The sequence below is a fragment of the Geotrypetes seraphini genome, chromosome 10 (assembly GCF_902459505.1).
Source record: "Geotrypetes seraphini chromosome 10, aGeoSer1.1, whole genome shotgun sequence".
NCBI lineage: Eukaryota > Metazoa > Chordata > Amphibia > Gymnophiona > Dermophiidae > Geotrypetes > Geotrypetes seraphini.
The window spans coordinates 137081153-137106905 of record NC_047093.1 but is presented as its reverse complement, the minus strand read 5'-3'; the positions used below and the strand labels follow the sequence as shown (position 1 = coordinate 137106905).

The window sequence follows — 25753 nt, the reverse complement described above, 5'->3', positions numbered from 1 at the left end:
GGGAGTCCATCACGCTTGGGTCCTTGGCGTGATCTCATCCGGGTACTCTCTCAACTTTCGGGAGATCCCTCCCGACAGCCCTCCGAGTGCGTGTCCGCCCAATCGGACGCAGTTGTCCCTCCTTCTCTCTGAGGCTCGAGACCTTCTTCGCCTGAGGGCGGTGGAAGTGGTTCCCCCCTGCCAACGGGGGCAAGGGTTTTACTCCCGTTACTTCCTGGTACCGAAGAAGACGGGAGACCTGCGCCCGATTCTGGACCTGAGACGCCTCAACAAATTTCTGGTACGGGAAAAGTTTTGGATGCTTTCCCTTCCGATCCTTTACCATCTGCTCGACGAGGGCGATTGGCTCTGCTCCCTCGATCTGAAGGAGGCCTACACACATGTTCCGGTGCATCCCGCTTATCGCAGATTCCTGCGCTTTCAGGTGGGAGACCTGCATCTACAATATCGGGTCCTCCCCTTTGGCCTGGCCTCGTCCCCTTGGGTCTTCACAAAGTGTCTCGTGGTGGTCGCAGCTACTTTGCGCTCCCAGGGTCTTCAGGTATTCCCCTACCTGGACGACTGGCTGATCAAGGCTCCGTCCAGGGAGGGGGTTATCTCAGCGACCCGACAGACTATTACTTACCTTCAAGGTCTGGGGTTCGAGGTAAACTTCCCAAAATCCCAGCTGTGCCCCTCTCAGTCCTTACAGTTTATCGGGGCCATGCTGGACAAGATCCGTCTCCGTGCCTTCCTTCCTCCTCCGCGTCTGGAGGCATTGGTAAATCTGAGTTGACAAATCTCGATGCTGGACTCGGTCCCAGCACGACGAATGATGACACTCCTAGGCCATATGGTCTCTACCGTCCATGTCACTCCCTTCGCCCGTCTCCATCAGTGGATTCCGCAATGGACCTTGGCCTCTGAATGGCGCCAGGATTGAGACTCGATCAACCGTCTCGTGACAGTGACTCCTTCCTTGCAAAGAACGCTCCGTTGGTGGGCCGACTCTTCGAATCTTTCCAACGGTTTACTCTTTCTCACCCCTCCACACCACAAGGTCCTCACCACGGACTCGTCGGAGTACGCTTGGGGGACTCATCTGGATGGTCTACGCACTCAGGGGATGTGGTCAGCAGAGGATCGTCGCTGTCACATCAACGTGCTGGAACTTCGGGCCATCTATCTCGCCGCTGTGGCTTTTCAACATCTGCTTCACGACCAGGTGGTTCTCGTCCGTACGGACAACCAGGTGGCAATGTATTATGTCAACAAACAAGGTGGGACAGGGTCCTGGTCCCTCTGTCAGGAAGCTCTCCATCTCTGGGAGTGGGCGGTGTCCCAAAACATCTTCCTTCGAGCGGTTTACATACAAGGGGAGCGAAATTGTCTGGCGGACAGGCTCAGTCGCCTCCTCCATCCGCACGAGTGGTCCCTGCATTCTTAGGTCTTGCGACAAGTGTTCAACAGGTGGGGAACGCCTCAGATAGATCGGTTCGCCTCCCCCCTCAATCACAAACTGCCTCTCTTTTGTTCCCGGATACACTCCCCGGACCGTCTCGAGGCCGACGCCTTCCTCCTGGATTGGGAGGGGAGGTTCCTGTACGCGTTCCCGCCTTTCCCTCTGATTCTGCGGACACTGGTCCATCTCAAATCGTTGCGGGCCACTCTGATCTTGATTGCTCCTCGGTGGCCCCGCCAGCCTTGGGTTTCCCTACTACTTCAACTCAGTGTTCGGGAACCTCTACTTCTGCCTGTGTTTCCCTCTCTACTATCTCAGAGTCGGGGTTCACTGTTACATCCCAATCTTCAGTCTCTTCATCTGACTGCTTGGTTTCTTTCCCCCTGACTTCCCTTCCTGTATCTCAGTCGGTCAGGGAGGTATTGGAGGCCTCTCGGAAGGTCTCGACTAGAATCTGCTATTCTCAGAAGTGGACTAGATTTTCGTCCTGGTGTTCCTCTCACTGCTAGGATCCGGTGTCGGTCCCTGTGTCTTTGGTTCTGGAGTATTTGCTTCATTTATCTCAGTCTGGCCTGAAGACCAATTCCATTTGAGTACATCTTAGTGCGATTGCTGCCTTTCATCAGCCTCTGGAGGGGAAGGCTCTTTCACTCCATCCCTTGGTTTCTCGTTTCATGAAGGGTCTTTTGAATGTTCATCCTCCTCTCAAACCTCCCCCGGTGGTTTGGGATCTTAATGTGGTTCTGGCTCAACTCATGAAACCTCTGTTTGAGCCTCTGGATAAATGTCATCTTAAGTTCCTCACTTGGAAGGTGATTTTCCTGCTTGCCCTCACTTCCGCCCGGCGGGTTAGTGAGCTGCAGGCTCTGGTGGCGGACCCGCCTTTCACTGTATTCCATCATGACAAGGTGGTTCTCCTAAGTTTTTGCCTAAGGTGGTGTCTGATTTCCATCTCAATCAGTCCATTGTTTTGCCCGTGTTTTTTCCCAAGCCCCACTCTCATCCTGGAGAGGTGGCGCTCCACACTCTTGACTGTAAAAGAGTGTTGGCCTTTTACCTTCAACGCACTCAGTCTCATCGGACAGTTCCACAATTGTTTTTGTCCTTCGACCCTAATCGGTTGGGTCGCCCAGTTTCCAAGCGCACCTTGTCCAACTGGTTGGCTGCTTGTATTTCTTTTTGCTACGCTCAGGCTGGTCTCGCGCTGCATGGTCGAGTAACGGGACATAGGGTCCGAACGATGGCAGCTTCCGTAGCTTTCCTCCGGTCCACGCCTATTGAGGAAATCTGCAAGGCTGCCACGTGGTCTTCGGTTCATACTTTCACCTCTCACTACTGTCTGTATACATTGTCCAGGAGCGTTGGCCATTTCGGCCAATCGGTATTGCATAATCTGTTTTCTTAAATTGCCAACTTCCCTCCATCCCTTTTTCAGTTAGCTTAGAGGTCACCCACATGTGAGAATATCATGCCTGCTTGTCCTGGGATAAAGCACAGTTACTTACCGTAACAGGTGTTATCCAGGGACAGCAGGCATATATTCTCACAACCCGCCCGCCTCCCCGAGGTTGGCTTCTTTGCTGGTTATGTGAACTGGAGACCACGAGGAGGGGATGCGCCCTCTAGTGGAGCAGGAGGCACACATGCGTGGTGCAGCACAGCAAACTTGAATCTTCAATCAAGTTTGCTTGAAAAGCTGTCCGCATCGGGCTCCATATGTGAGAATATATGCCTGCTGTCCCTGGATAACACCTGTTATGGTAAGTAACTGCTTTATGTTTGGATTAATGGTTACATATATGAGGTTCAATAAAAGAAAATTTTCAGTGCCTGTTTCTATTATGACCATTTATTTTTCATGGTTATTACAAAAAATATGGGGGGGTGTCAAAAAATGATGGGCCCCGGGTGCCACATACCCTAGGTATGCCACTGGCTCCAGGACCCCCATGAATCTTGAAAAACCGCAAATATGGTTTTTCATGGGTGAGACTGGAGAGGGCAGCAGGAGAGGCAGGAAAGAGCAGCTAGAGTATCGTCGAGTGAAGGAAATCATTCGTTGTATGCTCCGATTGCCTCTTCCTGTACTAAACTCGGGCCTTACCAATCAGGAGGTGCGTGTCAAAGCAGCTCCTGATTGATGAGGCCCGACTTTAGTACAGGAAGAGGCTGTCAGAGCACACAGTGAGTGATTTCCTTCATTCGCTGGCGCTCTGGCTGCCCTATCCTGCCTCTCCAGCTGTCCTTTTCTGGTCGGCGATACATGTCGTAAAATACTGCGAATGATCAGGACCGTGAACCGCCGACCTTGAATTCATGGGGGAGGACTGTATACAAAAAAAGCTTATTGAGCTAGAGCTAGAGGATGGCGTTATATGTTTGTGGGTAACCTTGCAGGCACTCTAGGGTGCTGTATGTTTAATCAGCCCTGGTGAACTTCTGACTTTTTGTCAAAAAGTTCCCATAAACTGATTGCCACCCTCTGCTATCTATTAAATTTTCTGAAAACATTGGCACTTCTAACCAGTATTAATTAAGTGGTGCAAACTTGAAAGCCCATAGATTCAAGACAGTTCCATGAATTGAGAGTAGGTCTGTTTCTTCCAGTTTATATGTTATGACCCTTCTTTTATAGAGTAGGCTATTTATTACGAAGGAAAAGAGATACCAGACCATGGAGAGAGAAGGGAAGGAGAAAGATACCAGACCTGGGAGGAGGAAAGAAGGAAGGAGACAGATACCAGATCTTACTCGTCTACAAAACCAGTTTCACCCCACCACTACCTCTCTAGTATCTGCTGACCCAGCCACACCCAGCCAGGCAATAGTCCTCACTTATCACAACCCGAACCACTCACCTTACCACACAACATGGCAAGCTGCAACAAACAACAACTACTCTTAGGGATTCTATACCTATGCCTATTAAGCTCTAAATGCTGGGGCAATGAAGACAACCTCCCCCAACCTATGCACACCTACCCCATCTCCTGGCTCAGACCAATCGAACTAACTAAGCCCTCCAACCCTCTCCAACTCCTACAAAACCAACCAAAACAAGACCTTCATCAAATCACAGTACTAAACACCACCCGCAAACACCGCAAACCACACAAGAACAAGCTCTGCAACAGAAACATAAAAAAGATAACATTTTCGGAAATCCCTACAGCTAACAGTTACGAAAACATTAAGGGATATTACCTAAACACCCGTTCTGTGAGAAACAAAGCCCACATAATAAATGATTGGATACTACAAACAAAACCCGATCTCCTGTTTCTGACAGAAACATGGATGATCTCTGACACCGACACTATCATGAGAGAATTTCTTCCTCAGGGATATAAAATTATCCCACTATCAAGAAACTGGAAAAAAGGAGGAGGACTAGCGATCATCCTAAAAGATCACTACAATTACACCATGACCGACTCCAAATCTTCAGATAACCTCGAAATACTAACTTGCATAATCACTAACGCACAGTTAGAAGAATCATTAACCACAACTCTATTCTACATCCCACCCAAAAAATGGTCAAGCGCGAAAGAGGAATTCGCCGAATTCCTTACCTTATCTAACCTAAAAGGCTCATACAACCTGCTTCTGGGTGACATAAACACTCACCTAGAACTAAAGACAAAACCAGAAATAACTGAAATCGCCAACCTCCTTATGTCACTGGACTTTCCAAACCCAGACACAGAAATAACCCACGAAAAAGGACACAAACTAGATCTAATCACCTTCTCCCACAAAGAAATACTAACCCCCAAAATACAATACCACTCAGGTCCCTGGGAAAAATGTATCTGGTCAGACCATTTCATTGGCAAGTTCAATCTACATTGGCAGAAACAGAATACACATCAAAAACACAAAAACGCAAATTTGAACACAGTAACCACCCGTGGCATTATTAACCCAACCGAATTCTGGACCCATTACGAGTTACAACCCATAAACAATGAAATTCAAGACTTCCCCGCATCATGGGAAATCTACAGCAAAGAAATCTTAGACCTAATAGCACCATATAAAACATACAAAAAGAAAAATAGACCACCAAACGAATGGTTTGACTGTGAACTTCTAACCACCAAACAGGAACTAAGAAAATTGGAGAGAATCTGGCAAAAAACAAACAATGACTCAGACAAGACACACTGGAAACAAAAAATGAAAATATACAAAAATCTGATCAAAGAAAAACGCACTAAGCATTATGCAAATAAAATCGGTACATCAAAAATAAACAGCAAAGAATTATTCAAACTAGTAAAAACTATAACCGATACAACACAAATACTGAAAAAGGATACTGAGCAAACTCCTTCAGCACAAACCCTAGCCAATTTCTTTCAAAACAAAATCACCGAATTAAGAGCAACTCTACCCACATCCACAGCAAATGCTCTCCAATTCCTGGATCCCCATGACCAAGACACCAGAGTAGACATGTTATGGGACCACCTCGAATACCCAAACTGGCAGCAATTCCTAAATTTATTTAACAAGTACACCAAATCTAACTGCCTACTTGATACATGTCCCTCTAAAATCATGTCAACTGCCCCCCTAGAATTTAAAAAGGAACTTTTCACATGGCTAACATTCGCCCTTGCAAACGGAACACTAAACAAAAAAATGGGACATATACTAATCACCCCAATCCCCAAAGATCAGAAAGCCTCCCCAGCACTGACATCCAATTTCAGACCCATAGCAAGCATTCCCCTCTTCACAAAGATACAGGAAGGATTGGTCAACCTTCAACTAGTCAATTACCTAGACAAATTCAACCTCCTTAACGATCACCAATCAGGATTCAGAAAAGGATACAACACAGAAACTGTCCTAGCCTCCTTGCTGAACCACCTTTATGATCTCTTTAGCAAGGGCAAAAGCGCACTGATCCTACAATTAGATCTCAGCAGCGCGTTCGACTTGGTAGACCACGAAATCATGCTACTGTGCCTTGAAGCAATGGGAATCTCGGGAAAGGCAAAGAAATGGTTCCAAGAGTTCCTAACAAATAGATCCTACCGAGTAATCAGCAATGGAAACTACTCTAAACCATGGAAAAACCCTTCAGGCGTACCTCAAGGTTCCCCCCTATCCCCCACACTTTTCAATATCTATATCGCCTCCTTAGGTCACCTACTACAAAAACTAAATTTAATATACTACATTTATGCGGATGACATATCCATCCTCATACCCTTAAACGACATCACAAAAGAAATTATAGATAATCTCTCAAACACAATGACCGAAATCGATAAATGGACCACTAATTTCAAACTAAAACTAAACGCAGAAAAAACAAAAGTCTTTCTGGCTAGTCCCAATGACAAAATTACGAGAACATCGATAAAAATAAATAATCACGAATACGCAATTTCCAAAAACATAAAAATACTAGGCATCACTCTTGACACTCACCTAACTATGACCGACCACACAAACTTACTAGTGAAAAAATGCTTTTACACATTATGGAAACTAAGAACCATAAAAAAATACTTTGACCCTTCTTCATTCAGGTTGCTGGTTCAGGCACTGATCCTATCCCTCCTTGACTACTGCAACATCATCTACCTAGGCATCCCACAAAAAACAATAATAAAACTGAGACTAATACAAAACACCGCCGTACGCCTAATTTTTGGGCTAAGAAAAAACGATCACATCAGCCCCTACTACAAAAAACTACACTGGCTTCCAATAGAAGCGCGAATTCTATTCAAATTCGCTTGCACCTGTTTCAAACAAGCCTGGGGACTAGCACCTTCATACCTACAAACTCACTTCACCCTATACAACCCCACAAGAACGACCAGAAACAAAAACATCTTTGCATACCCAAAGATTACAGGCTGCAGATACAAATCCTTCTTGGACAGAACCTTCCAGTTCCAAGCGAACAGACAGCAAACCTGGCTGAAAAACCACATAAACGAACCAAACATGACTTATAATACTTTCCGCAAATCGATCAAAACCACCCTATTCACTAAATTCATAGACTAAAACGGTCCCCTCCCCACTAAGACCCCTCTCATGGATGTTCTAAATCTTTCAGACACTCATTACCCTTAGATCTCCAATTAATATGTAAGTTACCATTTAGACTATTGTACTGCATCTAGTCTCTTTATTCGGTACTGTATTTAAACTTATTGTATGTTTTGAATTTGGACTCACTCTACTGTATTATATGTGAATTTATTGTATTGTATTAGTATTGTACTGTACTTGTTATTCGCTGAATGTCCAGCCTTCTTACAATGTAAACCGCCTAGAAGTCGCCTGACTATGGCGGTATAGAAAAATAAAGTTATTATTATTATTATTATTATTATTATTATTATTATTATTATTATTATTATTATTATTATTATGAAAGGAGGGGAGAGAGAGAGATTGATGCTAAAATCTTGTGGGAGGGAGGGAGAGATGGAAGGGAGAGGCAGACAGTTTTAGAAAGAGGCATGCAAAAAGATCAGATGCCATATGGAAGAGGCAGAGAGAGGGCAGACAGTGGATGGAAGGAAGAAAATGATGAGGAATGCAGAAAGATGACAAAGGTAGGAAAAAAAATTATATTTGTTTTATTTATTTATTTTTGCTTTAGGATAAAGTATTATTGTAACTGTGTTGATAATATTTTATTAATAGAAAATGGAAATGTTTATTGGACTTATTTTAATACATATTTTACTAATTCAAAGACAATAACTCCTTTCCTGGGTCAGAACAGGGATACTGTAAAAGCAGTATAGTTTATTGACCTGAAGAAAAAGGTTTTAATCTCTGAAAGCTAATTGAGAAATTTATTAGTCCAATAAAATGGCGGGCACTAAATTTTCTTCCCGCCATGCCCCTTGCCTCCTACCCAAGTGCAAAATATAAATTTGTGGGCTTCCCAAAGCCCTGCCAGCTACAGATCTCTTCCTCTAGGAAGGAAGGGGGGATTTGGTCAGAGATCTTTGGAGGTTGCATAGAAGAAAAACTGTACACTGGTTATGGTAATCTTTGTTGTTTGTTTTGAATTTTAATATAAAAGAAATAAAGTGGAAGTAAATAAGAAAATGGGTAAATAAATGGGGCAAGGCAGGGGGGCATGATAGGGAGGCAGAGGGCCCAGTGGACCTGGGTGCCTAGGGGCCCTCGATGAACTAATCTTGTCCTGAATTCAGGTCCTTACCTTCCATGGCAAAGAGTCCAAAACGTCCATATTTTCTCTAGTCCATGTAGTGCCATTTCTTGAGCCAGACATGATCATGTTATGCAGTGCGTGTGCCACGGCATAAACAGCATTATACACACTGTAGCTGCTCCCATAGAATGTGCCAAGACAGTGAGCTACGAAACCTTTCTCAAGTGAAGAGTTGCAGTCTCTTCTGATCTTCTTTGGGCATCTGCTGTCACACAGGACCTTCCACCAATATTTACTATTGACATCATTTGCCAGCCTGACAGGTATCATCTCACGGATAAATTTATAAAAATGTGGCATAGCTTTCTTATATGGTTTGAATATAAAGAACTTGTTGCTTATGTTAAAGTGTTTTAGATTGTCTTTTTTTTCTACCTCAGCTATAGTGATAAAAACCAGGCCCCTTTTCACATTTGCTTGAAGATTCCGTAGATCATTTAGAGAATATGCAGAATTTTTATAAAAGTAGAAAATGTTCACAGTAGATGATTGGTTAATTGCTCTAAAAAATATCTGTAATTCAAAATTTGCGATTCTTCTCTGGTGAGGAAAGGTTTGATGTAATGCGATGCAGCCACCATTCCGTTCAATCCCTTCTTTCATGATCTTGATAGCTCTCACACTGCTTTCGTCATTGGTTGATAAGATATTGACCCATTTCCAACCAAAATACTTCAGTAGCTTGCCTATCGCAGCACAGAGATGCAACTCATTGGGGATAGTCCGGTAAAAATAAGGATACTTAACAGGGTCACTCATATAAAGATTCTGTGAGATATAACTGACCTGTCAGGACAATATAAAATAATGAATATATAATCCTTTTTCATCTCTCTGAGAGAACAGCTTATATCACATAGGTCATAGGATTTAACAGCACATAGTTTGCAGGAGGGTGCTTGTGTCTAGGCTCCTGTTAGTCTCTCCTTTATAAAATTGCTCTTTATGAGGGTCATTTTATAAAGGGATGTATAATATACCTGATATTGCATGCTCCCCCTTTGGGGATATTTAGTCATTTACACATAGACAGCCTCACATTAGGCCAACTCTCTTCCTTCCACCCTCCCTCACAAATCCAAGGAGGTAGATAAATATATTTGAATCTAGAATGATTTTAGTGTAGTATTGCTTTGCAAGTTAATCAAGGCAACATTAAATGGTATTGGCTTTTCTTTGGAGCCTCTGGAAGAATACAAGGTGGGAACAGTCAGTAAATTTTTCAAGCTGTAAATATTCTTCAATCCGGTCATTAAAAAGTATGTATATTTGTTTTAGATCAGTAGTCTGAAAGTGTCGGCCTGTGGGCTAAATGCGGCCCGTCTGGTACTATTTTGTGGCCCGTGGTCTGTACTAGTGCTGACCACTCTTTGCAGATACTTCTGGATTCCCCCCCCCATCTCCCACTCTTACCTTCAGATTATTACCACAGCCTGCAGAGAGGATTGCCAGTGCTGTAGCAATCCTTGCAGGCTGCCGTTGTCCTCAGGAGCACGTTCCCTCTGCCGCGATTCTGCCCCTGACATCAGAGGAGAGGCAGGACCACAGCAGAGAGAACATGCTGTGGAGGCCGATGGAAGTCTGCAAGGAACACTACAACACAGCGATCCTCTCTGCAGGCTGCGGTAATTAGCTCAAACTAAGACCGGGATCCCAGGGAGGAAGCTGGAGGACACTGCAAAGAAGAGGGGAACATGCAGGCCTTCGTGAGGGGGGGGGGGAAGATTTCTAAACTATATAGAGTTTTACCTCATGCAAAATTGTCATTTCTTTAATAAGACATTAACTATTTTTTCTGCGGCCCTCCAAGTACCTACAAATCCAAAATGTGGTCCTGCAAAAGGTTTGAGTTTGAGACAACTTTTTGAGAGTGATTGCATTTGAAGTAAAGGGAAATAGGGACATTTCAAGTGGAAACAGTAGGCAGGAAGATGGGCTGATATTTCTTCCTACTGGTTGCACCACTTGGTTTCATTTTCAAGGCTCCTTTCTCATGAAAACAGAGATTAGTGTTCGGGTAGATGAGGTTAAATATAATCAAGTGCAGGGTTCCATGTTAGAAGTCACCACCCATAAGAACATAAAGAAGTTGCCTCCGCTGGGTCAGACCAGAGGTCCATCGCGCCCAGCAGTCTGCACCCGCGGCGGCCCATCAGGTCCATGACCTGTCAGGTTTTCTTGATTTAGCCCTATAGCCCCCTTATTTTTCTATCTATACTCTTTCTATACCCTATCTACCTCTCTCTGTACCTCTCAATCCCCCTATCCTTCATGAATATATCCAATCCCTCTTTGAATCCCCGTAGTGTACTCTGCCCGATCACCTCCTCCGGGAGCGCGATCCATGTGTACACAACCCTCTGAGTGAAGAAAAACCTCCTGGCATTGGTTCTAAACCTGTCCCCTTCCAGTTTCTCCGAGTACCCTCTCGTACTTGTGGTTCCTCGTGGTCTTAAGAACCTATCCTTCTCTATGCCCTTCATGATCTTGAAAGTTTCTATCATGTCTCCTCTAAGTCTCCTTTTCTCCAGGGAGAAGAGCCCCAGCTTGTCCAGCCTGTCAGCGTATGAACAGTCTTCCATACCTTTTTATCATTTTTGTCGCTCTTCTCTGGACCCTCTCAAGTATCGCCATGTCCTTCTTGAGGTACGGTGACCAATATTGGACACAGTATTCCATATGCGGGCGCACCATCGCACGATACAGCGGCATGATGACTTCCTTCGTCCTGGTTGTGATACCCTTCTTAATGATGCCCAGCATTCTGTTTGCTTTCTTTGAGGTCGCTGTACATTGTGCCGATGATTTCATTTTTGTATCCACCAGCACACCCAAGTCTTTTTCAAGATTACTTTCCCCCAGCAATGCTCCCCCCCATTTTGTAGCTGAACATCGGGTTCCTTTTCCCTACATGCATGACATTGCATTTCTCTATGTTAAAGCGCATTTGCCATTTATTTGCCCACTCTTCCAGTTTGCTTAGGTCCCTTTGCAGGTCTTCGCACTCCTCTGTGGTCCTAACTCTGCTGCAGAGTTTAGTGTCATCTGCAAATTTTATAACTTCACACTTCGTCCCATGGAAAGGACCTAGATATCATCACTGAGGATACATTGAAATCCAGAGCTCAATGTGTGGTGTCAGCTAAGAAATCAAATCAGATTTTAGAAATAGAAAAGAAAGATGCAGAACCATCTGAGACTCATTCAACCAGCTCACAGAGGAAGCTTTTGAAATCCCCCTGAAAGGCCTATGGCCTACAACCTGCCCGCTGTCCAGCAAAAATAGTACAAGTGAGTATTTGCCTCGTTGAAGGGGCCAATTAAATTGTTCACTCCTTGTTTGGAGAAGGGCAGCAGCCAACAACAGAAAAAAAGACCTGTGGTACACCTCCTGATGATAAAGAGCTCCCTTGATGAGGACAAGCTCAAAAACTACCAACCAGTCCCTAACATGTGTTTCCTGACAAAACATAGAATGGACAGTTTGCATTCAACTCAATAACCGGTTAAATGAATGTAAATATCTAGACCAGGATGTCATTCTGGCTTCAGACCTGGGTATAGAACAGAGATAATTCTTGTGTCCCTTCTTGATAATCTGCACAGGGATCATTACAGGACATTAGCCTTTAACACTGAATCATAATATCATTCTTACAAGACTGGCAAAAAAAGATATTTGTAGCACAGTACTTACAGTACATGGCTCAAAACCTATTTGTCAAAGAGACAACAATGAGTTTTGTTCAGCAACAATACATCATTACCTTGGACAGTGAACTGTGGGGTACCACAGGGGTCCATACTCTCTTCCATCTGATTTAATATCCACCTTAAGCCTTTGGCTGAACTGCTTCAGTCAATGGACTCAAAATTCTATATCCATACCAATAACATGCAACTTCTCTTACCCATTGAATGAGATCTACCCATAGCTTTGAGAAAACTGACTGCCTGTTGTGACCGGGCATGGCCAAGCTGGGCTCAGCAAGTGACCTAACCCATGCACACAAACCTCGGCCGAGCGGTTTGCGAGGTTGTTTTGGGATCAAAATAAAAGAGTTCAAAACTTTGGGTGCAATTTTCATGGGTACTGTTTATTGTTTCACCAGTATAAACAAGTGTCAAATAAAATGCTCAGGTATGTATCACTTTGAGCTTAAGTCCAGCATTCACAATCCAAAACGAAACAATTGCTGTCCAAATATATGACAAAATATAAAAGCCTTTTTCCAACAAAACAAAAGCTTTTCTTCTGAGGAAAGGCCCTTTGGCCCCCCACAAGGTCCCTGCATCCCACATGAAGTGGAACTATAATTAACTTACTGATATCAAGACTCTATATGCAAGTCTGCCCTGCATTTCATTTTCAACCTGCTTAAGTTTCATGTATTAAAGAAGCAAGCTGAGGACTGCACGACACCAAACTTTTCTGGAAGAACAAAGGCTTGTCATGGATTTGAACATGAATCATGTGAGCAAGAAGATATATGGTCCCGTTACAGAGAAGCACAAGCAAAACAACTGGATGTAAAGATATAGGCGTCAGGCCTTATGAATGTACTGAACTTTTTAGCTAGGCTGGACCTGACACCAGCTAACACAAAAAACAACAACTTTAAATTGCCAAATAAGGAAAAGACAGACCTACAGAAAAAACTGTGGACTTGTGTACGGATTGGTCATTTATACATAAACACAGCTATGGTTACCAGGAAATGATAGGATATGGTAGATTGGAGCAAATTTGCAATATGAGTTTTGATTGGCATAAGAATAAAGGGTGTAGCCATGAGAGAAGGTTATAAAAATTGATGCATGCCTTTGTGTAAGCTAGGAATGAGTAATTTACAGCTAGATATTCTTTTGCCTTGGCATTAACCTGTACCAATCCCTCCAATGTATACCAATTGAGACACTATCCTTTGTTAAATATATTTTGTGCTATTACATTATCATATTCTGCTTAAATAAAATATTGTCAGCTTTTGGGTAATAATTGCCCGTTTGCATTGTCCTTGATGTCAATTATTGAGGAGCTTGTCTGCGGCTTCTCATTTCTGCCAGGCAAAACTCCCTTGGGGTTAGGCTTAATGCCCCAAGGGTAGGATCCTCTCCAAATAATTTTCCCTCTATGAATCAGCTTGGAAAGATCCCCTCCCCAGATCCCAACAAAATGACTGCCTGTAGCTTGTATTTAAAGTTCAAAACAAAACCTCAACATTTTCAATAAACTTGGGCAGACTTTACTTTTCCTTCCAGCTCCCTTATTAGCAATGGCTCTCAGCCTATGTCCATACCTTCAGAGCTGGGCAAATCAGAACATTCTATTTCCATATCATAGGTAATGTCATTATCCGCCATTTCACTATCCTGCACAAACCCAGAATTAACCTTATCATTAGCCTCTTCATCAACAATCTCTGCCTGGGGGGGGCGTGGCTTGACTGCGCTAGAAGATGGCTGGGTGATTAACTAGCTCCACTCCTCCAGGCATAACTTTAATTTCTTATCGGTTCAAAAATTCAAGTCTACTGCCAGATTGGTCATTCATGATCTATTATGGCCTCAACTAAGCAAATTAATTTAGAAACAGCGTTCGCTGGGAACAAATCAAAGAGAAGTAAGTAAGAACAGCTGACGCCGTGTAAAGTTCCCTTGCCAGTTGAGCCGACAGAAAAGGATGAATTCATGGAGGAATTTTGTTGTATTAAACTGCTACCACATGGAATTCAGAGAAGCTGGAGACAGTGATAGAAGAAGTTGCTAATTTAGCCAAAAAGATCGAGGTAACAAATGCTCGTTTAGAAAATCTAGATGGAAGAATGGGAAAAGCAGAATCGGCTATGATTCAGTGCAAACAGAATCACAAGGAAATGCAAGAACTATCAAATCAGCTTTTAGATCTTGAAAACAGATCTAGGAGAAGGAACATTAGACTTTTGGGATTACCGGAAAATTCAGAAAAGAAAGATATACAGTAATTACCTTTTTACAACATTTTATTCCCAAATTGGTCCCACTCTCCTCTAAGCTTCCATTTGAAATAGAGAGGGCCCACAGAATTCCAAGTAAACGGTTCAACTGTTCTTCTGCCCCTAGACCATTGTTTTACGTTTTCAACAGGCCAAGGAGATGTTACAATTTGCAAAGCAAAACAAAAATATACCATATAAAGAGTCAAAAATCCTATTAGTTCCTGATTTTGCAAAAAAGACAGCGAATTTGAGGGAGGAATTTTTAAATCTAAGACCTCAACTAAAACTGCTTGGAATACAATATGGGCTTATCTCAGGACAAGCAGGCATGATATTCTCACATGTAGGTGACGTCATCTACGGAGCCCCGATACGGACAGCATTTCAAGCAAACTTGATTGAAAATTCAATCTTGCTGTGCTGCACCACGCATGCGTGCCTCCTGCTCCACTAGAGGGTGCATCCCCTCCTCGTGGTCTCCAGTTCGTTTTTTTCCGCGGAGCTAAGAAGACTTGATTTTCCTAGATCTGCCCCAAGTGCCTTCTTTGCATGGCAATTTCTTGTTTTATTCGTTTAAAAAGTCGCTATGCGAATAGTTGTTTGTTTTTTAGTTCTTTTTCCTGCTCATCGCGTATACGCGATTTTGTTTCGCGACCCGGGGGCTCCCGGGTCGTCGCAGCCACGTGGTCTGGTAGGCCGCGGCCGCCTGTTTTTTCTATGTCCCGGCCTGTTACTGGCTTTAAAAAGTGCACCAGGTGCGAGCCTCTCTTATCGATCACAGACCCGCAACGTTGGTACATCCTTTGCCTGGGGGCCGATCATCTGACCGAAACTTGCCCCTGGTGCGCAACTTTCCAACACCGGGTGCTCTGCCGCCGACGGGCCCACATGGCGGACCCGTTTGCTGCCGATCAACCCTCGACCTCGGCCTCAAGGTAGGCCCCGGCTTCAGCCCCAGCCTTGACCTCGGCCTCGGGTCATTCGGCCCCACCTCGGGACTCGACTTCGAAGACCCCGAGTTCTCAAAAGTCTTCGGCTCTGGGTAAGTCCTCTCTTCCTTCCTCAGGGTCCATACCTCCGAAGAAACCAACCTCGGGGACGATGTCCGGGCAAGGGGGGAGTTCCTTACCCACGGCCCCAGCGAAACCCTCGAAGTCTTCTGGATGTGCCTCCACCACTCGGGAATGCTCAAAGTCGAGATCGCCCTCGGTGGAGTGTACCGCGGCCTCGAACATGCCATCGATGCTGTCTGTGCCGGTGTTCCAAGATATGCTCCGGGCAATGATCACGACGGAGCTATCTGCCGCCTTGGCTCACCTTCACCCGGCCCCGACCTCGACCTCGCGTGCGCCGGACCAGCCTGAGCCCCATGTCTAGGCCCCTCGGGGCAAAGTGCGCCGTTTTCGGCACCTCTCTTTTTCCTCCAACTCATTGCCGAGACACTCGAGGCGTTCGTCCCCAGCGGAGCTGCGCGGGGCGAAATGTAGGTCTAAGCCCCTCAAGTCCTCGGGCCGCCGACTTTCCAAGAAGGCCCGGAGTTCGCCTCCGACCCGAGGCCGCTCGCCCTCGACTCGATCGGGAGGACCGCTACTGGTTACCGAGCTGTCCTTCGCTAACCCTAAGCTCTTACTAACTCCCCCTCGGTCCGGGGCTCCGTTCCGAGGCTCCAGGCTTTCACCGAGGGAGTTTGGGGAGAGGTCTCCGAACCAACATCGGTCGGTGCCCCTTACCCCGGCAGTGTCCCCGACGGGCTCCTCGAGGCGACGCAGGTCCTCGACCCCGGAGCGCTTCCCAAGCCTGTCCCCGATGTCGGATCGAGGGTCCGAGCGAGAACCTCGCTATTCGAGGGAGGCTTCCCCTTCCTTTTCAGCGAAACGGAGGTCTCGTTCACCGTCCCTGCAAGGGGCTACGGGAACGCACCGCCCTTCCTTTACGAGGTTCGTCCAGGACATGGGACGTGCCCTTGACTTGGACTTACAATCTGACTCGAGGTATTCCAAGAAATACCTGGCGGAGCTGGATATGCCTTCTCCATCCCGAGAGTCCCTCCGGCTGCTGATGAACCCGGTGCTCCGGCAGACCCTCATCAGGAACCTCGAGACTCCTTACATGGTGACGGCTGTCCCATCTAAAATGGAGTCTAAGTACCGTACGGTGCCCTGCCCGGGGTTCGAGCAACCACAGTTGTCCCACCAGTCCTTGTTGGTGGAGTCTTCCTTGAAGAAAGCTCACCCCTCTAGGGTATCCGCGGCGGTCCCTCCAGGACGCGAAGGCAGGACCCTAGACAAGTTTGGCCGCCGTCTGTATCAGAACTCTATGATGGCCTCTACAGTGCTGAACTATACATTCACCTTCTCCTCTTATCTAAAACACCTTATTGGGCTGCTGGGCGCCTTCTCGGCGTTTTTACCTGCCGCTCGACGGGCAGCGTTTGGCCTCCTCCTCGAGGATTTCTCAAACCTCTGCCTGCACCTGTTCCACGCCGCTTATGACGGCTTCGAACTTTCATCCAGGGTCGCAGTCTTTGCTGTGGCCATGCGCCGGCTGGCGTGGCTGCGGCTGGTCGATATGGATCCCAACCTCCAGGATCGGTTAGCTAACCTTCCTTGCGTCGGTAAGGAACTGTTTGACGACACTCTTGAGGCGGCTACAAAGTGGTTATTGGAACAAGAACGATCCTTTGCTTCCCTCGTCCGTCCGAAACCTAAATCGAAGGCCTCTCGACCTTTTCGGGGATTGCCTCGTCGTTACCCTCAGAAGTCCACCCCGGCGTTTTCTAGGCCGCCGCCTCGGCGCCCCCAGGCTCACTCTAGGGCTTTACCAAAATCACAGCCTACTGCGCCTGCAAAGCCGTCTCCGTCCTTTTGACGGGATGCGCGGACGGGGGCTGGCCCCCTCCGTGCCACCGCCTGGCCTCCTTCCCATCGGGGGCCGCCTGCGAGCCTATTACCCTCACTGGGAAGCTATAACATCGGACTCGTGGGTCCTTGGCATGATCTCATCAGGATACTCACTCAACTTTCGAGAGGTTCCTCCTGATAGCCCGCCAAGTGCGTGTCCCCCCAATCGAGCGCAGTTGTCCCTCCTTCTGTCCGAGGCCCAGGATCTCCTTCGCCTGCGGGCGGTGGAAATGGTCCCCCACAATCAGAGGGGCCAAGGGTTTTACTCCCGTTACTTCCTGGTACCGAAGAAGACGGGAGATCTGCGCCCGATTCTGGACTTAAGACGCCTAAACAAGTTTCTAGTGCGGGAAAAGTTTCGGATGCTTTCCCTTAAGATTCTTTACCCCTTGATCAACGAGGGCGATTGGCTCTGCTCCCTCGATCTGAAGGAGGCCTACACCCATATTCCGGTGCACCCTGCTTGTCGCAGGTACCTGCGTTTTCAGGTGGGAGACCTTCATCTTCAATACCGGGTCCTCCCCTTTGGCCTGACCTCGTCTCCCCGGGTCTTCACGAAGTGTCTCGTAGTGGTCGCGACTGCCTTGCGCTCCCAGGGTCTGCAAGTATTCCCCTACCTGGACGACTGGTTGATCAAAGCTCCAACCAGGGAGGGGGTTATCTCAGTGACCCGACAGACTATTATTTCTCTTCAGAGTCTGGGGTTCGAGGTAAACTTTCCAAAATCCCAGCTGTGCCCCTCTTAGTCCTTACAATTCATCGGGGCCGTGCTGGACACGGTCCGCCTTCGTTCCTTCCTCCCCCCTCAGCGTCTGGAGGCGTTGGTAAATCTGAGCCTCTGGATATCGAGGATGACCTCCGTCTCGGCGCGACAAATGATGACGCTCCTGGGCCATATGGCCTCTACCGTCCATGTCACTCCATTCGCCCGTCTTCACCTGCGGTTACCGCAGTGGACTTTGGCCTCACAATGGCGTCAGGACTGGGAACCGATCACCCGCCCCGTGACAATGACTCCTTCTTTGCAAAGATCGCTCCATTGGTGGGCCGACTCTTCGAATCTTTCCAAGGGTTTGCTCTTTCTCGCCCCTCCACACCACAAGGTCCTAACCACGGACTCGTTGGAGTATGCTTGGGGGGCTCATCTGGATGGTCTCCACACTCAAGAAATGTGGTCAGCAGAGGATCGTCGCTGCCACATCAACATGCTGGAGCTTCGGGCCATTTACCTCGCCGCGGTGGCTTTTCAACATCTGCTTCGCGACCGGGTGGTTCTCGTCCGCACGGACAACCAGGTGGCGATGTATTACGTAAACAAGCAGGGAGGGACGGGGTCTTGGTCCCTCTGTCAGGAAGCTCTGCATCTCTGGGAATGGGCAATCTCCCAAAACATCTTCCTTCGAGCGGTTTACATACAGGGAGAGCGAAACTGTCTGGCGGACAGGCTCAGCCGCCTCCTCCAGCCACATGAGTGGTCCCTGCACTCTCATGTCGTGCAACAGGTGTTCGACAGGTGGGGGACTCCTCAGATAGATCTGTTCGCCTCTCCTGACAATCAAAAACTACCTCTCTTCTGTTCAAAGATATACACCCCGGAACGTCTCGAGGCCGATGCCTTCCTCCTCGATTGGGAGGGGAAATTCCTCTACGCGTTTCCGCCTTTTCCTCTGATTCTGCGGACGCTGGTTCATTTGAAATCAGTGAGGGCCACTCTGATGTTGATTGCCCCTCGGTGGCCTCGCCAGCCTTGGTTTTCCCTACTACTTCAACTCAGTGTCAGGGAACCTCTGCTTCTGCCTGTGTTTCCCTCTCTGCTATCTCAGAGTCGGGGTTCGCTGTTACATCCCAATCTTCAGTCTCTTCAGCTAACTGCTTAGTTTCTTTTCCCCTGACTTCTCTCCCTGTATCTCAGTCGGTCAGGGAGGTGTTGGAGGCTTCTCGGAAAGTCTCGACTAGACTCTGCTATTCCCAGAAGTGGACTAGATTCTCGTCCTGGTGCTCCTCTCACCGCCAGGACACGGTGTCGGTCCCTGTGTCTTTGGTTCTGGAGTCCCTGGATAACACCTGTTACGGTAAGTAACTGTGCTTTTTCTACCCTGCAATCATGAAGATAACATATAAAAACAAAACATCTCAATATGATGATCCTAAAAAATTAAAGGAATTCATCTCTTAGCAACAATCAGAACCCATGGAATAAATAGTAATTGGTAATTTGCTGATGCGGTTTGTATTTTTATAAACTATACAAAATGCTTTAATAATACAATTCTACAACTTTTAGTGTGGGGAAAAAGGAAAAGAAAAGAAAAAGGATAAAGAGGTTTTTGAAGAATGGGAAAAAAAGAAGATCAATGTGATATTCTATGAAAAGTTGAAGTCTACCACTGTCAGATATTGGAATAACAGTTGGTCACTTCGTTCCATGTTTACTCTTTAAACCTGGCATTATTGGTTGAAAATGGTTAGTGCCACCATTTCCTGTGGGGGAAGATATGTTTTTTGTCTGCTTCGTTTGTTAATGGCGGCGGCTCCTGAGGAAGAAGATTGGTTTTGAACTAATTCAATGGAGTTCTCTCTGCCTCAACCCACGTATGCTCATTCAGATAACTGGTTGGATTCACCAAATTTGCTTGTAACTTGGATGGATTCGCTACTTTGCAACAATTCTTATGTGGGAAAATGAAAACTGATTGCCTGTGTTTGAAGGGGCACGGCTGGACTATCGGAGGGAAACCTTGTAAAGTTTTCATTTGAATCCTTGGGAAACTGCCTGGATTTTAGAGATATGAGAAGAATGAGAGCAGAATAGATGTGACTCTGGCTTCGGGTGAAGGTTTGGATGGAAGAGGATCTTGTGTTTATTGTACATTATTAAAAACTTGTCTAATATTTGAGAGGGAAGATCTATGAGATAATAGCAATGGAATGAATTGTTGGCTGCTCTGGTTTAATTTTTATGAAAAGTTAAAGTGTTAAAGTGAATTATCCCCAGATACAGGATGAGATAGGAGTGAAAGGGAATAGTTTCACTGCCTTTGGTGGGAAGGAGAAGGAAGAATGGAAGAGAAAGGGGGAAAAAAAAGAAAAAGTCAGAAGTTGGATAGGGTGAGTGTTAGATTTCAGGCATGGATTGACAGAAAGTGGGAGTTTTGGGGGGTTTTTTGGTTGGTGTCTGCTTCTTTTACGAGTCGGCGTCCCCGAGGCCCTTTAATTTTGTATGGGGTTCGGGGCCATTGAAGCAGAGTGGCCGCTGACGTGACTATGTATACAGAGCCCTAATTTTGTTGTTATTGACTGATAAGATTTTCCGCCCTTTAAAATGCTTTCGGTATGAGAAATTTATTTTCATCCTTCAAATAAAGTATATAGGAGTCAAATGGTATAGATAATGTATCCTAATGAAAAATATTTGAACTTATATAAATTTACTTTGTCTTCCTTTGATTTTCTTCCTCTGATTTATGATTTTATCTTAACACTTAGTAAACAGGTTGGAATCCATATAAGTATTCTTTCTGCTTGAACGCTTATGATATGTCTTTAATAACTCTATGAGGAGTTTGCAGAAGGATGTTAAATATTTAAGTCAAATATGGGATGGAGGTTTTTGTTATGAGACTTAAACATGTGGTGGGGCAAAATAAAAAAAAAGCGTATAAGTCCCCTTTTGGCCCCCCTCCCCCCAACGACCGCCCCCCCCCAAGAACCTCCGACCGCCCCCCCAGCCGACCCGCGACCCCCCTGGCCGACCCCCATGACACCCCCACCCCCTTCCCCATACCTTTGGTTTAGTTGGCCGGACAGATGGGAGCCAAACCCGTCTGTCCGGCATGCAGGCCACCGAAGAATGGGTCCGGATTGGCCCAGCGATACCAAAGCCCTGCCTACTGGCACATGGTCGTGGGTTCAATGGGGCAAGAGGGCTTGGGCTCCTTCTTGCCCCGATCGAGTCGGGGGGTTGCGGCTTCAACGGGGCAAGAGGGCTTGGCCTCCCTCTTGCCCCGATGTTGTTTGTGTGGGGGTGGAGTGATCCATCGCGGCAGGAGAGATGCCATCACCTCCCCTACCGCGATGCCATCACTCCTCTACCGGAACTGTCGAGGGTCGCGGCAGTTTGGGTAGAGGAGTGATGGCATCGCGGTAGGGGAGATGAGGCATCTCTCCTGCCATGATGGTTATGTTGCCGGGCCGCTGAACTGATGGCGCCAGCGGCCAACAGCTCAGCGGCCCCTTTTTCGGCACTTAGATCTGGTTTTATTTTGTCTAAGTGAAAAAGGTCTAAATGCAGACTAGGCAACCTTTAACTGTTTTGGTTATACCTGTTGTACGGCTAGGTATAGGTCGGCCCACCTCCCACCCACTGCCTGCCCTTTCCCCTCCTCTAAACATGCCTCTTTTCTCTCTGTGCATTTAGAGGCAGGGGAAAGGCCTAAGTTGGTTTTACATACGTCTAAAAACCAGCTTTGGTTATGGGTACTTGGACGATCAGGCTTTCTGATCGTCCAAGTAGCCACTTAAGACACTTTTTAGAAGTTTTTTTTTTATTATGAACCCCATATTGTGAAGTTATAAAATATTTTTATTTGAATTTCTTGCTATTTTTTTTATGAAATACCAGATCTATAGTATTCTTTTCCTGGAATTACTAGTTGATTTGAATTTTATGGTAATTAATGAAATAGTTCATGATTTGTTTTTAACATTTGAAATTTTCTATATAGAATGCATTTGATTCATATGAGAGAACAAATGAGCATGAGATTTGATATATTCTCTTACTGATACTTTAATATTCCATTTTTTAGATTTATGACCAATTTTACTTATTTATAGAGTATATGAATCTTTTAAATTAGTTAATGATTATATACTATTATATTTATATTATATATACTATTGATGATTTAATTAATCCCTTAGTTTATTTAAATATGCTTTGTCTGATTATTTATACAATTAATTTAATGTATGCTTTAAAGATATTAATGGAGTGCATTTGCCTGGAGGGAGCTGTCGATTGCTTGTCTATTTGAGTGCTTTCAAGCAATCGTATTCTTTATGGGGAGGAGGATGGGAGGGAGAGGGGGGATTACATTGGGTGAGTTATGGATGTGCATTGGATATACTAAAATCTTTAATTTAAATAATTTGGGTTTACTTATTTGGGCTATATTAACAAAAAATTCACAATGTTTTTGAAAATATTCTCATTAAACGTCAATGGGCTCAACCATCCTATAAAAAGGAAAAACACTTAATTTTCTTAAACAAAATGCAGATATTTATTATGTTCAAGAGACCCATTTATCTGATATAGAATCTAAAAAGTTAGAAGGTGATTGTGTAAAACATTGTTTTATGCTCCTGCTGTAGGAAAGAAGGCGGGGTTACTATACTAATAAATAAAAATTGTACGGCATCACTTAGTTTGATTTCAGCTGACAATATGGGAAGATGGGTACATGTGAACATGAGTTTAGGCAATGCTACTCTGATGCTTTTTAATATTTATGCTCCTAATTCGAATCAAATAGAATTTTTCAAAACACTCCAACATATTCTTCTACCTCTGGCTGAGACTAATTTAGTGGTGGCGGGGGATTTTAATGATGTTATGGATCCATTATTGGATAAAAAAACCTAGTAGAATGATAAAATCATTAAGGATTGGATAATCTGATTCAAGTTTGTGCACTGAAAGATATATGGAGAATTCTAAACTTTAATGCTCGGGAGTTTTTCTTTTTGTTCACATGTTCACAAATCATTTTCTAGGATTGATTATATTTTTGTTTCAGATAATCTAGTACAACAGGTAAGGAAAGCTGCCATAAATCCAATTATTTTATCAGATCATGGTCGAGTATGGATAGAGTTTGAATTGGTGGAACAAGATGGAAACAGACCTATTTGGAGGTTCAATAATACATTGTTTTGGGACACAAAATTTACTGAAAAATTTCAGACAATAATGGAAGAATATTTTAAATTTAACTCAAGATATGAGAACTCATTGGAAACTATATGGGATGCTTTTAAAGCTACCATGAGAGGGCATATAATTTCATATTCGGCTTATGTTAATACTCAGTCTAAAAAAGATTTCTCTGAATTGGAGGAAAAGATTAAGGAATTAGAAGCAAAATTAACAGTAAAATGGAAACATGATACATTCCAGTCCCCCTTAAAAGCTAAATATAAATATAATGAGATATCTTCTAAATGGGCTAGGAAAGAATTATTTACTCAACAGGCGTTGTATTATGCAAACTCGAATAAAGCGGGAAGATTACTAGCTAATTATTTAAAAGCAAAAAAGAAGGAAAGTAAAGATTGTGGATATTGCAGATGAAAATGGGGTTACTCATTCTCAAATTGATAATATATTAAAACAGTTTTTGGAATATTATAAGACTTTGTATTCTTCTGAGCTTTATTCAAATAAAGAACTTGATGGTTTAAAGTTTTTGAATTTAATAGAGGTCCTAAAATTCCCGAGCATATAAAAGGATCTCTTGATGCACCTATTACATTGAAGGAGATTTAGATAGCATTGAAGTCCCTTAGAGTTGGATCCATTCCAGGAGGGGATGGATACACTGTGGAGTTTTATAAATCATTTCAAAATATATTACTGCCTTTTTTATTAAATTTATATCAGGTTCAACTGAATAAAGGTACTATGGCAGAATCTTTGACTATAGTTTTGCCGAAGCCAAATAAAGATCCTTTATTGGTTTCAAATTACAGGCCAATATCTTTGATAAATGTTGATGGAAAACTGTTAGCTAAGTTATTGGCTCTACGCTTGGCTAAAGCTCTCCCTTATATTATAGGTATGCACCAAACCCGATTTGTTGCTCATAGACATTCCTCACATAATACTAGATTGGCTCTTCATATGTTGACTTTAACAAAATCCATGTAGGATCCAGCCTTCTCTGTATCTTTGGATGCGGAGAAGGCATTTGATCATGTAGAATGGACTTTTATGTACCAAGCCATGGACTGGTTTGGGGTGGGTTCTGGATTTATTCAAATGATCAAAGCTTTGTATAACTCCCCTTTGGCTAGATTGTATATAAATAATTCTTTTTCAGACAGTTTTTGTCTAGAGAGGGAAGTTAGGCAGGGATGTCCCTTATCTCCTCTATTGTTTGATATTGTATTGGAACCCTTACTATTGGCTATTCAACAAACAGCGGAGATTCAAGGTATTCCTTATGCTGATAGGGAATACAAAGTCTCTGCATATGCAGATGATATTTTGCTTCATTTGAGGAATCCTGAATCTACTATTACACATTTATTGGATTTGATCAAAATATTTGGAAAATTTTCAGGATATAAAATAAATTGGAATAAATCAGAAATCCTTCCACTTAATATACATTCTCAAAAAGGATTGTTTGATCAGTTCCCTTTTCTTTGGAAATAAGAGGGTATAAAATATTTAGGAATATATATTTATAAGACACTGGATGATACAATAAAAATAAATGAAAAATCTTTATTGTTAAAGGTTACAGATATGTGTGAGAAATGGAATCCGTTACATTTATCTTGGTGGGGGAGAGTTCAAACAGTGAAAATGATGATTTTGCCTGTGGTGTATTACCAAATGGGAATGTTACCAATTTACTTTCAAGGTTCTTTTTATAAGAAATTGAATAGTATTCTTATCAAATTTGTTTGGATGGGCAAAACTGCTAGAATAGCTTTAGTATCTCTACAAAAATCAATTGTGGAGGGAGGGGTACATTTTCCAAATTTCTATAGGTATCATCAAGCCTATATTATGCTTCAGGGTATGTACTGGATCCTGCCTGACCTCATGGAACATTATCCAGAGTGGTTAATTTTGGAATGGAAAATTATGTCCCCAATGCGTCTGTCTCATGTATTGGACATTAAATTACCTAGTTATGCTAAGGATAATAACATTATTTTGGATACTTGGAAGTTAACTGAAATTCCTCTAGAACAGTCTTTGTGTCAATCCCTATGGCTGAACTCCAAGATACAAATAGATGGGTCAAAAATTGCCTGGAGGATTGGATGCAAGTAGGCATAAGAACATTAGAAGATGTCATTTTAAATGGAAAATTGCTTGATTTTTCACGGTTGCAACAATTTTTTGGTATTTCAAAATTTCAGTTTTATAAATGGTTGCAACTGAAGCAGGCTATTCAGAAAGGGTTCCCTG

At 44.3% G+C, this 25753-nt stretch overlaps 1 protein-coding gene across 1 annotated transcript in view; it reads right to left on the bottom strand.

The window, feature by feature from the left end:
- LOC117368642 (vomeronasal type-2 receptor 116-like) overlaps positions 1 to 25753 on the bottom strand; it is a 65538-nt gene that overhangs the window by 30306 nt on the left and 9479 nt on the right. Inside the window, exons 3-5 of the mRNA XM_033962369.1 lie at positions 13967 to 14039; positions 12364 to 12380; positions 8655 to 9452 (exon numbers count right to left, since the gene is read on the bottom strand). Coding sequence (XP_033818260.1) covers positions 8655 to 9452; positions 12364 to 12380; positions 13967 to 14039 — 888 coding nt within the window. The remainder of the gene's footprint in view (positions 1 to 8654; positions 9453 to 12363; positions 12381 to 13966; positions 14040 to 25753) is intronic.